The sequence below is a fragment of the Callithrix jacchus genome, chromosome 9 (assembly GCF_049354715.1).
Source record: "Callithrix jacchus isolate 240 chromosome 9, calJac240_pri, whole genome shotgun sequence".
Taxonomy (NCBI): domain Eukaryota; kingdom Metazoa; phylum Chordata; class Mammalia; order Primates; family Cebidae; genus Callithrix; species Callithrix jacchus.
The window spans coordinates 43,246,951-43,259,655 of record NC_133510.1 but is presented as its reverse complement, the minus strand read 5'-3'; the positions used below and the strand labels follow the sequence as shown (position 1 = coordinate 43,259,655).

The window sequence follows — 12,705 nt, the reverse complement described above, 5'->3', positions numbered from 1 at the left end:
GATTTGAGTCTTTCTCCTTTCTGTTAGGAACCTTAATAGACAGTATTCTCATGTAGCTCTTTTATGCTTAGTATTATTGTTAGTAGTAAGAGCAAAATCTCTTAAATTATCCTTTACATTGGTTAAAATTACCCATGGCCTTATAGTCCCTGACTGGCTTCTTTCCCTTTTTTCTAGCTCTAGCCAACCTCTGGACTCAATTTCTTTAATCGTTTCTCTTGATTCCTTCCCGCTTCTTTTCTGCTCACTCCTGTCTGAACTTCAAATTGAATGTACTTTATAAAATGACATCTAGGTAGTTCAGCTATGCTGTTGACTTGAAGTGAAATATTGGACAAAATACATTTTAAGTTGTTTTTAACTAAAAGCTAATGTAGAATTATTGGAATGTGGAATGTAAACATATTATGTTAAGACTGTATTCCAATAGCTTTAAAAAAAAAACACTATCTTGTTCCTTCTACTAGAAATCTTAAAGGATATAATTCACTCTCCGAGTCATGATGTAATTAGATTATATTTTATTAGACATTCTTTACAAATTTAAAATACTACGATTTTTACATGCACAGAGGAAAATCAATTTGGATAATTATATTTAGGCATTAATTAAAATCAACCACAAAATAGAGACACTTTATTGTGTCATTTATCAACATACTTGATATGTATATCTAAAGTGCATTATGTTACAAAAAATATAGAAATTCAGCAGCACCAAGATACATTTACAAAATAAATACATCAGTTGACAAAATAAATTATGGTAAATGTGATAATAATAATTGGATTAGCCTTGGCAACAAAAAATATTCACAATGACCAATGTGCAGTTTCATAGAGCAACAGGGGAGACAGTTTTATTCCAATGCATTTACAGTATTTACAGACAATAAATATTTCTAATACTTTCCATATGTTCACTATTACAGAATTCTGCAATATGTCCTTGGAAGGTCTCTGCTGAAAATTTCAATGCCTCCTGCAAAAAGAAGCAAGAGAAAGAAAAGGAGAAAGGTTAACTTTCTTTACAAATGAAAACATAAAATATAAAGGTTATAAGCTAAGCAACACGGAATAACAATGGAAAGAGATTCAGGGAACTTCTTGTAAATATTTCCTACAGGAGATGCTTGTAAGGTCCACCTGAATCCCTGTAACCTCTGTTACAGGCAGGGTCTTCAACCAACTTAGTCCGTGTGTGCAAAAAGTAAAAGGGCCTGCATTTCCAATCATGCTATCAGAAAAAGGGAACCCTGGAAAAATTTTCCAAGGCTGCCAGATGGCAAGTTTGGGAAGAGAAGGGACAAATTTGAGAACTTGGAAATAAGGTTAGGTTGGACCAACAAATACAATTCACTTGGAAGTTTATTCCCCAGTGACACCTGACTTAGGCAATCCAAAGCTTGTTTATTTTGTTCAGGTGCTCACTTGGTCAGTGTCTCACAGCATAGTGGACTGTGATGAGGGTAGTGGAAGTGTGGGACATGGGTAGCAATCAGAAGAATGTGTAGTTAAATAGAGTTGATGGTGTGATGATACCCGTCACAGTTGATAAGATGATGACATCTGGCATTTCTTTCGTTGTCTTTAAACATTAATGAATGAAATGATTTCTGGATTTTATAATAGTTTTCAAAGCCAAAACTGAAATAGAATCATCTGTCTTTCACTCTGTTGGGTTTTTGAATGGATTTTTTGTTAGCGTTGGGAAAGTCTATTGTAAATGAGAGAATAATTAAGAATAAATTAATTTAAAAGCATAAAATAGCAGTATTTAATATCACCATGTGTCTTTTATTATTCTGAAGTTACTACCTGGGTCTGACACCTTTTCTAATCTATCTAAATACTGTAATGACAGTATTTTAAGATGGGTTAACAGAGTTTTCTCTACTTTTTTCTCTCTCTTTCCATCCTCTTTGTGTGGTCTGCTCAAGTGACTTTGTATTCATTCCCAAGGAAACAACTAGAGAATGGAATTTGATTGGCTATGTCATTGAATTAACAGCCAGAGTTGTGGTAGAGTTTTACATGGCAGACCTACACAACAGCATAGTCTTAACCATCTTGGAGTTTTCTGTGCAGCTTACAAAAAAAGCAAATTGAGCATTTATTTGGAGTGTTTTAATGTCTGAAGTTACTGACCTCTTCACCAATGGTTTTGGTGGGAATGTTAGAATCGCTCCCAGCTGCAGAGAAAAGAAGGGTTTAAGATTAAAAGTCTAATTGGTAGATGGATGTGGATAGATGATATGCATAAAGCCAAAATGATGACCTCAAAACTCAATAATTGGTATACTCTGCTAATGTTTAAATGTGTTTGTGCTAAATGGTATTTTCTGAGTTAATTTAAGAATAACACAAAGAGGGAATGAAGAAGATTTGGAACAATTATTTCCTCAGAAAGAAAGAAAAAAGAAATAAGTTAAAGGACCAAGGAAAAATCTACATACATCTCACCAGCCCAGATGTTTGCTACTTTTCCTTCCTGTAGATTTCTCCTTTAACAAAGGCATGTATTGGAATAGCCAAGTAAAACATCTAATATGACCTGAAAATATATGTGTGTGTTTACTCTATGTGTGTACATATGACAACATTCTACAGTCTTAGCTCTTTTGACTATGGACTTCCAATATTTTTCTAAATCAGTATTTTCCAAGGCAAAATGATATGATTTCTAACAAATGAGTCCTACTGTGTTGGGATATCTTGTTTGTAACAGTGAAAATTCTGAAATAAAATCCCCCAATTTCAAGCTATATATTTTCCACCTAATGGTTCATGTGAGAGGAAAATAGACAATTTTATCTCAGTAGTTTTTTTCTAAAAAGATACTGTATTATTGGCCTGGTGTGATGGCACATGTCTATAATGCCAGCACTTTGGGGAGGGTGGATCTCCTGAGGTCAGGAGTTCAAGACCAGCCTGGACAACATGGTGAAACCCCACCTCTACTAAAAATACAAAACTTAGCCAGGCATGGTGGTGGGTGCCTGCAATCCCAGGTACTGAGGAGGCTGCAGAATCTCTTGAACCTGGGGGGCACAGTTTGCGCTGAGCTGAGATGGCACCATTGCACTCCAGCCTGGGCAACAGAGTGAGACTCTGTCTCAAAAAAAAGAAAGAAATACTCTATTTTTTTTTCCAAAATACTGTATGTATTATAATTAACTTCATGCTTGTCAACTCATCAGACCTCTTGGTTCATCATGTAATAATGCAAAAAATCTAAGGAGGGGATGTTAATAAAAGACTTGTCACTTACAAAACTTTAAAATAGGTATTCTGAAACTATTTCATTTGGATTATAAAATTTGCACGGTCCCCAGACATCCTCATCAATGCACTCCTAAACTTCCTCACTCTTCCCTGCACCTCTGTTGGATTATGTTGGGGGAGTGCCAACATTTGGCTGCTGAACAGTTCTTTCCATGAATGTCCCTCACAAACAGGGAAGAGAAAGGAAAAGCAGAAACCTATTTCTTTCAGCCCGAAGTCTGGATTTGATTAGGCCACTGCCTAATTTTTACTAGACCTACTTTAACTTAGAGGTAGGTTCAAGCATAAGAATTGATGAGTATTAATTTTCATCAATTCTCCAGACACTTAAAGAGCGTTGCAAATTTGAAATGAACAAAATCCATCGAAAGTTATTTATACCTCTGTCTTTATAGCTTATGTGTATGAGAAGACAATGGATAAAAATAGGATTTGGCAATAAAGTAGGGTCCTTGCATTAGATATAAATAATATACAGTTAGGATCCTATCTTAAAATACACAACTATGTGAAGTAAGCCAGAATTTATAGGGTGTGTTACCCTTTATAGAACAATTAGATGTTTGAGGATAGGTCATTCACTGTGCTGAAGATTTTTCTAGTGCGACTGCCCATTGATTACTGAAGCTGTACTACTTATCCCATATGACTGCTATTTTATGTGCTATTTAATGACGGGTTTGCCAACTTAAAGAGAGAAATAATGGTGAATAGGTTCAAGCTCCCCTTTGAAACATCATCCTATAATTCTATCTGCAGCAGAGTTAAAGGAAATGACTGAAGAAGTAACAGGGAATTCTGTAGATGATGAGATCATTAGTTGCATATGATGTGTCTTCTGTTGTTTTCCTTTTTTCCCCCCAAACCCCACAGAAGTGCTGTACTGAAATAAAAAGGAAAAAAAAAAGATCCTTTCAATGGAAATGCATGGATAAAGAAGCAGGGCTAACACAGCATTGGTCTAAGTGTCAGAAAATAGGGACATCAATCCAGCTCTGGGCCTACCTATTTCAATTCCAAGGATTACACTTTTTAGTGGTGGAATGCCTTGGCTTTCTGTTTTATACAATGAGATTAATATTTGCCTCACTTTTTGCCTCACAGAAATATATCCTCCTAGATAGATAGATAGATATAAATAGATGATAGATAGATAGATGGTACAATCAGAACTAAGTCTAAAAACACCAAAATAATATGTTGCAATTTATTGAGTGTTTACTATATGACAGACAATTAATCCATATATAATCTCATTTAGTTGACACCAAACTCTATGAGGTTGGTACAATTATTATCTTCATTTCACGTAAGTTGTAAGTGAATCTTAGAAACTAGACAGAGTAACTCACTCTAGGTTGTGAACTTAAATAAATTCAGACCCAAGACTTGAGCCTAAGTTATTTGATCCCAAAGTCTAGGAGTGTCATTACTACCTAGATCTGTGAGCTAAGGATAAACAAGCCACATAAATGTGAAGTTTTATTTTTCCTATTGCATTACCCTAGAAAAACGATTTCATCTTGCCACTGGACAGAGACATACATGAGCAAAACCTATATCCTTGTAAGCTATACTTAAACATTTTCAGAAATCATTTAATTGTTTATGAGCTGGTAGAAACCAGAGTTAAATTTAATTAAACAAATTTAAAGCATGTGTTTAAAACATAATTTAAGTTCTTTACATTAAAATAAATTTGAGATTTAATTAAATACATTTAATTAAATAAGTGTAAATGGCTCAGAATCGTTTATGACAAAATACTGTTCCGCAGTGTTTGTAGATAATATCAAAGGCTTCTATGTTCTCCCTTGAAGTGAAAGACAGTAAGAAATGAAAAACACTGAAGAAAGTTTGCCAAGGTGTGAGAGTAAGGGGAAGAAACACACTTCTCCAGCAAATGATGAAGATGGTCACTAGCTTCTGAAGCTTGAATATGATATTATTTGGTGAAGCGGTAAAGGATGGATGTTGGGTGATGGTGGAGAAAGAGGAATGGGCTCTAAAGCTTCTCTATGGTGCTAGGAGACAGAAGTGTGTGTGTTGTAGGGGGTACTGCTTTAAGGCAGACAATATTCTGGCTTATTCTCTATCAATTGCTACACAATTGATAGAGATACAGAAAGGGAGAAAAATCTAGACTTGTCCAAGCCAAGGCAGAAGGGAGGCTCCAAAACCCAGCTGAGGCTACGGGCCAGAGAAGCCTGTTACCGTGAATCGAGCTCCAGCGACGCTGCGGAGGTGTCAGACACTTGGTCCCCTTCTAGCCCACTCCCAGCCACTCCAGAGTCTAACCGGGCAGAGCGAGTTCGCCGTTTTTTCTTTTCCTGCTCCTTGCGTTTGCCAGGCTTGCTTTTCTTTTTCTTCCCGGGTGTCTTGAGCGGCTGCTCTTTGTACGTCTCCACCTTGTTGGTTTCCTGAGTTAGGTATCTGCCCTCATCGTCAGACCCAAATCGGACAGGGTGGTTCTTTGTGCTGGGAGAGGGCTTGGAGTTAGGGGACACCTCCGAGGTAGCTCTGATTTCAGCTGTGTGGATTTCGGCGATCAGATGGTGGAGGAAGAATCGTCGCCGTAAATCTTGGATGGACTTCCCCTTGTCATGGAGGAGCTGATGTTCAGACACAGCTCTTTTGCTTTGAGAGAAAATATTGGAGGGGAAGAAAACAGTGAAATTTTAGTTGTTGATAGAGACAAGGAAGACATGAGTAAGGAAGTCTCTTTAGTTTTCTGGTTGGACCACCGCAAGACACAAGCCAATGGGTAGCTTATTGCTCAGGGAAAGGTAACCAGTGGGAAGGAAAGAGCTGGCACTTAGGAGGCTCCAGCTCCTGGTCCCAGTTCTGCCACTCACTAGGTTGTGACCTTGGTGGGAACATGAACATTCTTGGGCCTCATGGGCCTCAACTGCATAAAAGGAAGGGGTCCGAGACAGTGATTTCTATACTCCCTTCCCAATTTAAAATGCTACGATTCAGTTACGATCAGAAATAGAAACCATGGAGCAACTCTTCACATTTTTCAGAGTTCTGCTGGGAAAATAAATCTAGAAGTCCCAGCCCTGGAAAATAAAAGGCAGCAGCTTTTACCTGAGCATTCTCTTTCTTTCAGTCTGTCTCTCTCTCTTCCCGCCCCCCCCACCCACACACACTTGCCCCATTAAGAAAACAGTAATATTGAATCTCAAAGAACAGCAACCCATAAGAGTAAAAGCAAACAAACGCTGAAGGATGAAGTGAGCAGTGAAGCTTGTCTAGGAAACCATCTGATTCACAGACTGAACTTGAACATTTTAGACTACCAGCTACCAAGAACACACATTCGAAGGCCAATTGTCAGAGAGAGCGCGCGCGAGAAAGAGAGAGAGAGAGAGAGAGAGAGAGAGAGAGAGAGAGAGAGAGAAAGTATGTGTATTTTTCTGTAAAGTCGTGGGTGGTCTCTTTAAAATGGGTTTCTTTGTGTGCTTAAATGAGATCATTCTATTTCTTCTGTGCTTCAAGTTGTTTTTTTTTTTTAAATTTAGAACTTCAGAGAGTATGATCCTTACTACTTCATTGAGAAGCTCACTTTTCTATTTGTTCTCTTTGTCTTAAAATTCTCTAGGAAAAAATATAAAGGATTTTTCTATTTAAACGACACTCTAATGAAAGTACTGTGAAAAAGAATAAACGAATTCTCTATTAATGCTTTTAGATAATACCTAAACTCTTGCTTAAATGTTCATCATGTCTTCTTTTATTATTTTGTGTATATTATTAACCATATTTAAGGACTGCATCCATTAATCAGTCATATCATGCCTACTTCAACTCTGCATTAGCTCCAATTCCCACCATTGGAATAGTCCTCCAATCTGGCCCATCCTCAAAAGCATCAGAAAGTATATTTCTTTCCGATGCTATATCCCAGGACTATATCCCACGTATTCTTACTTCCCTGACACAATGGTGTCTGAGTCCTTTGTTGCCTTGGTTGGTGCAATGTCTTTAACCCCTCAGAGAAATATGGCAATAGGAAATAGCATTATTACTGCCCTCATGAGGAAAGTGGGGAGCAGACAGGTTAAATGACTTGCCCTAGTCTACACAATGATAAGTGGCAGAGCCAGGGCTCCAAAAACTAGGTCTTCTGATTCTGAAGCCAAGATTGCTTTTTTCAACTTCTACAACCCTTTCTCCTGTCAAAGCAGAAGCTGAAGTTCCTGCCTGTCCCTGTATTGAGGGAACAAGGTCAGGAGAGTACAGGGTATATGCATCGGGCATACAGTAACAAGCCACCACAATGATGGGCAGATTGGACAGAAATTTTTCAGTTTCCTTGAAGACCAAGCCTTACTGCCCCAAAAGTTCATTTTCGTCATCAAAATTAGGAACTACAAGAGTTTGGACTATCAACTAGATGAATGTGTCAAAGAAGAGAGTAAGAGATGAAAATATAGTCATCATTTCTCTGGCCCTTCTACCACCAGCTTCCTTCCAGTATTTTAGTGTGTGGACTGACTTTAAGCCATGTAGCTCATTCAAAAAAGACATGACTTAATGGAAAGGAATTTAACAGGAGCCTGGTTTAAATGAGGCATGAAGGAGTCTCTCTTTCTTTTAGAAAGAGAGAAGGTGCCACATGTGACTAGATTAAAATTCACTTACTCTGTGGCAGTAGTTAGTATACTGGAAACTTTTAAGAATCTACAAGTTTGAGGCTTTGGAACAAGGTATTTACATCCTTTAATAACATTTTAAAAATAATAGGACAGATATAATTGCATATTTCATAAGCATTTCAGTTTAATAAGTATCTTTTAGCAAAATGTCACATTAAAAAGAAGTTCTTAACCACTGATAATTTATAGTATTGGGGACTTTTATTTCTTTCTCAGTTCCTGGCAGAAGCACTCCTCTCCTGTATTGCTCTCCAAATGGATAAAGTGTGGCCCATTTTAGTTTCACTTGAGGCCAAAACTTTTAATGGTTGGTCTATTCCAATTGAGCCACCATTGCTCATGCCCCTTCTCATGGGCATATGTGCTTGTCATCTTGGCTAGCCTGTCAACTGTGAGTCACAGTGCCTTCCTAACTCAAGCTGCATTTTCCCAGGATAGTTCTCATGGGAAATGCAGTGATCATTCTATCCTTCTATTTTATAAAAAGCCTACAACATGGCACAACTTTGTCCAATTTAAAATAGTACATCGCTTACGAGGGACAAAGCTTTCCATCTGCCTTTTGGGGGAAACTGTTAGTATTCTAGAAACCACAAATTTTCTTAAATGCTAAATTGGAAAGGCTGTTAGACATGTTACTTAGTATTTCAAACACTTCTACAATGAAAATATTGTGAAGAATAAATCTCTCACTAGGCAGTTGCATTAGAGGATCAGGAATATAATAGCATCAGTACAAACCAGATATATATGGGTAGTGAGTAATAAATTCAAATTAAGGAAGTTTCAATTTTGATAACTCTGAAATATTAAGTTGTAAATATGGCCTCAATAATAGTCTTTTACTCAGTTTCTCTGTAAACATTACATAGCACAATGGTTCACATGGCACTTACATACCTAGGCTCCAAAATGGAAAAACAAGTATGTTATGCATCATGATCTCCTTTGATTATTGTAAAAACAATGCAAAAATGTGGGGGAGATGCTTATCACAAATAATTCTAAATTCGGCCCAAATATAGTCCTTCTCCTTAAAAACGAAAAATCACTCTCAAGGGAGTTTTTAGAGAAGAAGCTTAAATTTCTAAGGAACTATCAAGGAACAAAGGGCATAAAAACAGTGATGGAAATTCCCTTTCCAGCGCAGGAAGAAATAGCATGCTTGTACTGATGCTAGGCTCCTAAGTAAGGACTCTGTGTTTGAGAAGAAAAGTTCTGTGGTACATGCAAGAGACAGGGTTAGGGTGTTAGAGTTAAGATGACTCACCAGAAGGTCCTTCCAACCAAAATGACTCAGTAGAAAGTTATGCTTTTCATTAAGTGGAATAGACCCAGTCTGGCTCCCAAGCAAATCAGCCAATAATGTTTTAGTTTTCTGAATCTGCTGGAGTTCCCTCTCTAACTTAAACATGGAGGTAGCCACCTACCAAAAGCCTTGTTCATCTGCACAAGAACACCCATAGGCCTCACCTTCTAATATCCAGCTTGATCATGCTCTAGCTCTATTAATTAAAATCCTTGAGATGAATCTGTCCAAAGGACTCACGATTTATTAACTGCCATATTACAATAACAGTAATAATAACAACAATAACAATAATAATAACTGCCTCCTTTGTGTGGCTTAGGAAGTCTTATTGTTATAGTAATTTCCTCCCCCTTAAAAGTTAGCATCTAGTTAAAAACAAATCTGTACTTCTAAAGCAGTTTCCCTAACACTTGGTGTGAAAATTGGAGAGTAATATGGTTTGATTATGTGTTAAAATTTCTTTCAAGAAACTAGCTTGATTTAGCATAATGATATACTTATGTTTTGTCTAGCACACAAAATTTACTGTTACTTGGCAGCAAGGCAAAAATAATGACTTGTTTTTAAAAACTCCATTTGCCTATAATAATTTGATGAAACATCTTCATTTAGTGATGATTTCAGCCTCCATGAAAAACCATGCCTGTAATGTGATGATCTATTACCCATTAACTATGAGAATGTTCTGTGGTAGTTTTATAACCATCTGCTGAATGTGAGTGCTTAACTACAATATTATATTTCACCCACAAACAAAACTATAACAGTCGCTGGCTGCTAAATGGTTTCTGATGTGTGTTTTGTAAGGTGTAACAAAGAAAGAGTTAAAAATAGCCTTTAGGACAACTTAGCAGTATTTTTATGCCACAGTTGTGGATATAATCATGGCTCATTTGCTGTTTCTCAAAAGAGAAATCAGGTATTAAGCAACTTCATAGAAAAAATTGGCTCCATTCCAAGGTAGTATTTCTTAGACAAATAAATACAGCATTTAAGTGTGTTTTTAAAAATTCAGTCTTCATTTCTATTTATATGTGAATTGTAAATTATTGAATTTAACACAAGTCTCAAAGTAAGCAAAAAGTCTGAAGACAATTTCAGAAATAAATTGGTAAAACGTTGATCTGAAGAATACAATGCAGCTTTATCTTCAGTATAATGTTCTACACAATTTGCCTTAGGAGATTCATAATAGATTTTCATTTTGGTGCCAAGGTTCAGACATGTCTAAAGTAATTTCATTTAAGGATTTTCTCCTCTAATAATAATAGACCACGAGCACGTATAAAACAGTTGCTTTTTTGTACACCCTCGGGAATTTACAAGGACGCACCATAAACCTGACTGTAAATATTAGATACTGCTATTTTTATTGTTAGTGTAAAAATTCTCTTTAATTCCTTCTCCATAGTCAAACTCTTCTCAGTTCTCGAACTTCATAGTTTTCCCATTGCGAACACTGTGTCTGCAGTTTAAAGATCGCCCAAAGATGGTGTTATACATATTAGTGAACTGCTAGGTCCAACAGATTATTAAGATCATGTTACTCTATCACTCTTCCAAGTTTTCAGTCACACGACATAGTGATATTTCTCTGGTGTGCTTGGATGTATGATTATTTCGAAGTCGAAGTTATCATTAAAACGATCACCAAGTGAGAAAGCCAAAATATAAGTTTTCAGTCTACAATGCAAATATTTGTCTCCAGAATAAAGAACTGTTAGCAATAATTCCAAGAAAAAAAAGTTTCCACACCTAAAATTCATTTTGGAATCAAGCACTCCAGCGTTCCTGAACTGTATCAATACTAACATTGGAGTCTTGCCACTGCAAAGTTGTTACTACTTTATTATATAATATGCTTTCATTATGTAATATGGTCCTATTTTATATGCTTAAAATTATGTCATTCATAATAAAATTAGGTGTACGGCTTTTGCTTTTTCACACGCAAACTGCCACCCACATTCAGTCTGTATACAAGCGTGCACAGGTCCCCAGGACCGCTCAGCTTCCTCCGAGTTTCAGAAGCTTCCTGGGTCCTGACAGTAACACCCACCCCCCTCCCCCCAACTTTTTTTTCCACTAGAGGCAGAGGATCTTTCCCTAGATCCTAGAGGAGATTCTGTGAAACGCTCCCTCTGATGGAAACACACATAAAAATCTGTCTCTTGTCTGTCTCCCCTTGAAGATTCAACCAGTTTTCCCGCCGGGTTTGAGGAACCGACTCAGGCCCCGGCAGGTATCCCGGATGGCCCCTCTCCTTAACCCGCGCGAGGAGCATCGGTGACCGCTGCAAGCCCTGGGCAGCGTCCCAGCTTGGCAGCCTCTCCCCCTGGCCTCCCCAACCCGGCGCCTTGGGGAGGATGGGGCACTTACAGGCGGCGGCTGAGCCCCTCCACCGAGCGCCCGCAGGAGGGCACCGCGTAGCTCAGCAGGAACACCGCGACGCTCCACTGCTGAACCAGTCTCCGCTGCATCGTCTCCTCTCGCGCTCGGGACCTGCAAAAGAAGGGAAAGCGACCCGAGTGTCAGTCCGGACTCTCCATCTCCCCGCACTACTCCGCTCCCCTTTTTAGCCCGCTCTCAGCCTCTTCAAGGGCATCTCCCAAGTTGCAAAGAAAAAAAAATTGAAGCCTCTCAGCACTTACTTATTTAGCAACCGGCTACTCCAATTGTGCTTTCTCCAAACCACACAGGCAGAAAGAGCAAAAAGGGAAAAAAATAAATCAGAGGCGCTTCCTCTTAAATGATAGCGAAAATGAAATGGTTTTATATATGCATCAATGATAAGTAGTGTGTTTACACGTCTCCCATAGCAATGTCTAATTAATCTGGCCAGCAGTACTCCTGGGTTCGTGGAAGAGGGCTAACCGCCTCCTAAAAGAATAAAGTTTCCCCCCCTGAAGTCAGCTTCTTTGCGAACCAGGCCCTTGTGTTCCAGGGACACTTGTAGAGAAACCCACATATATATACATAGCTGTCTACCTCCTCTGGTGGGCTGGTTGCTTCCGGAAAGTTGATTCCACACACCCTGAGAACAAGTTTCAAGTGCGTGTGTCGTCGATCAGGAGGGCCAGGTGGCGGCGAGGGCGGGTCGTTAGCGGCAGCCGGAGAGGCAGGGCGGCGGCAGCCCCGCTTCACGGGCGGGGAGACATGCTGGCCGGGCGGCGCAGGTTGGAGGCGAGTTGAAAGCCGAGCAGAGGAATGTTCACACGCTCCGAGGCAAACCTGCCGGAGAAGTGAGCTAGTCGCAAAGAGGTGGCGCCCTAGGAACGCGCGCGGGGCGAGCGAGGGCGCGGGCGGGCGCGCGGGGGGCGGGGGCGGCGACGGGCGGCCCGAGCGGGTCCCGCGCAGCCTGAGCTAGTGGAGGGGAGCCTCGAGCCGGGAACGCGCGGCGAGCGGCGGAGCTCCCCCTTCCCGCGCTGCTGCCCCCGGAGCGGTCCG

The 12,705-nt window shown here is 39.3% G+C and overlaps 1 protein-coding gene across 6 annotated transcripts; it reads right to left on the bottom strand.

Moving 5' to 3' along the window:
- Window positions 1–501: 501 nt before the first annotated feature.
- On the bottom strand, window positions 502–12,502 carry PTHLH (parathyroid hormone like hormone). Of its 6 annotated transcripts, none has more exons than XM_035255959.3 (6): window positions 12,247–12,502; window positions 11,910–11,942; window positions 11,638–11,760; window positions 5,500–5,922; window positions 2,149–2,192; window positions 502–982 (listed from the first exon to the last, which is right to left on the bottom strand). In XM_035255959.3, the coding sequence occupies exons 3-5, from the start codon at window positions 11,736–11,738 to the stop codon at window positions 2,177–2,179; spliced, it is 540 nt and encodes a 179-aa protein (XP_035111850.1). In that variant the 5' UTR covers window positions 11,739–11,760; window positions 11,910–11,942; window positions 12,247–12,502; the 3' UTR covers window positions 502–982; window positions 2,149–2,176. The 6 variants fall into 6 exon arrangements, with proteins under 6 accessions (XP_035111850.1, XP_078194154.1, XP_078194156.1 ...); XM_078338028.1 differs by having other exon boundaries at window positions 11,910–11,938; XM_078338030.1 differs by lacking the exon at window positions 2,149–2,192 and having other exon boundaries at window positions 11,910–11,938.
- Window positions 12,503–12,705: the final 203 nt, after the last annotated feature.

What these genes read in the sequence shown, in the direction of transcription:
- PTHLH (XM_035255959.3), bottom strand. Translation starts at nt 11,738, where the DNA reads ATGCAGCGGAGACTGGTTCAGCAGTGGAGCGTCGCGGTGTTCCTGCTG. An exon ending in GAGGGGCTCAGCCGCCGCCT is followed by an intron (nt 5,923 to 11,637) that starts GTAAGTGCCCCA and finishes TTTCTCTCAAAG; the next exon opens with CAAAAGAGCTGTGTCTGAAC.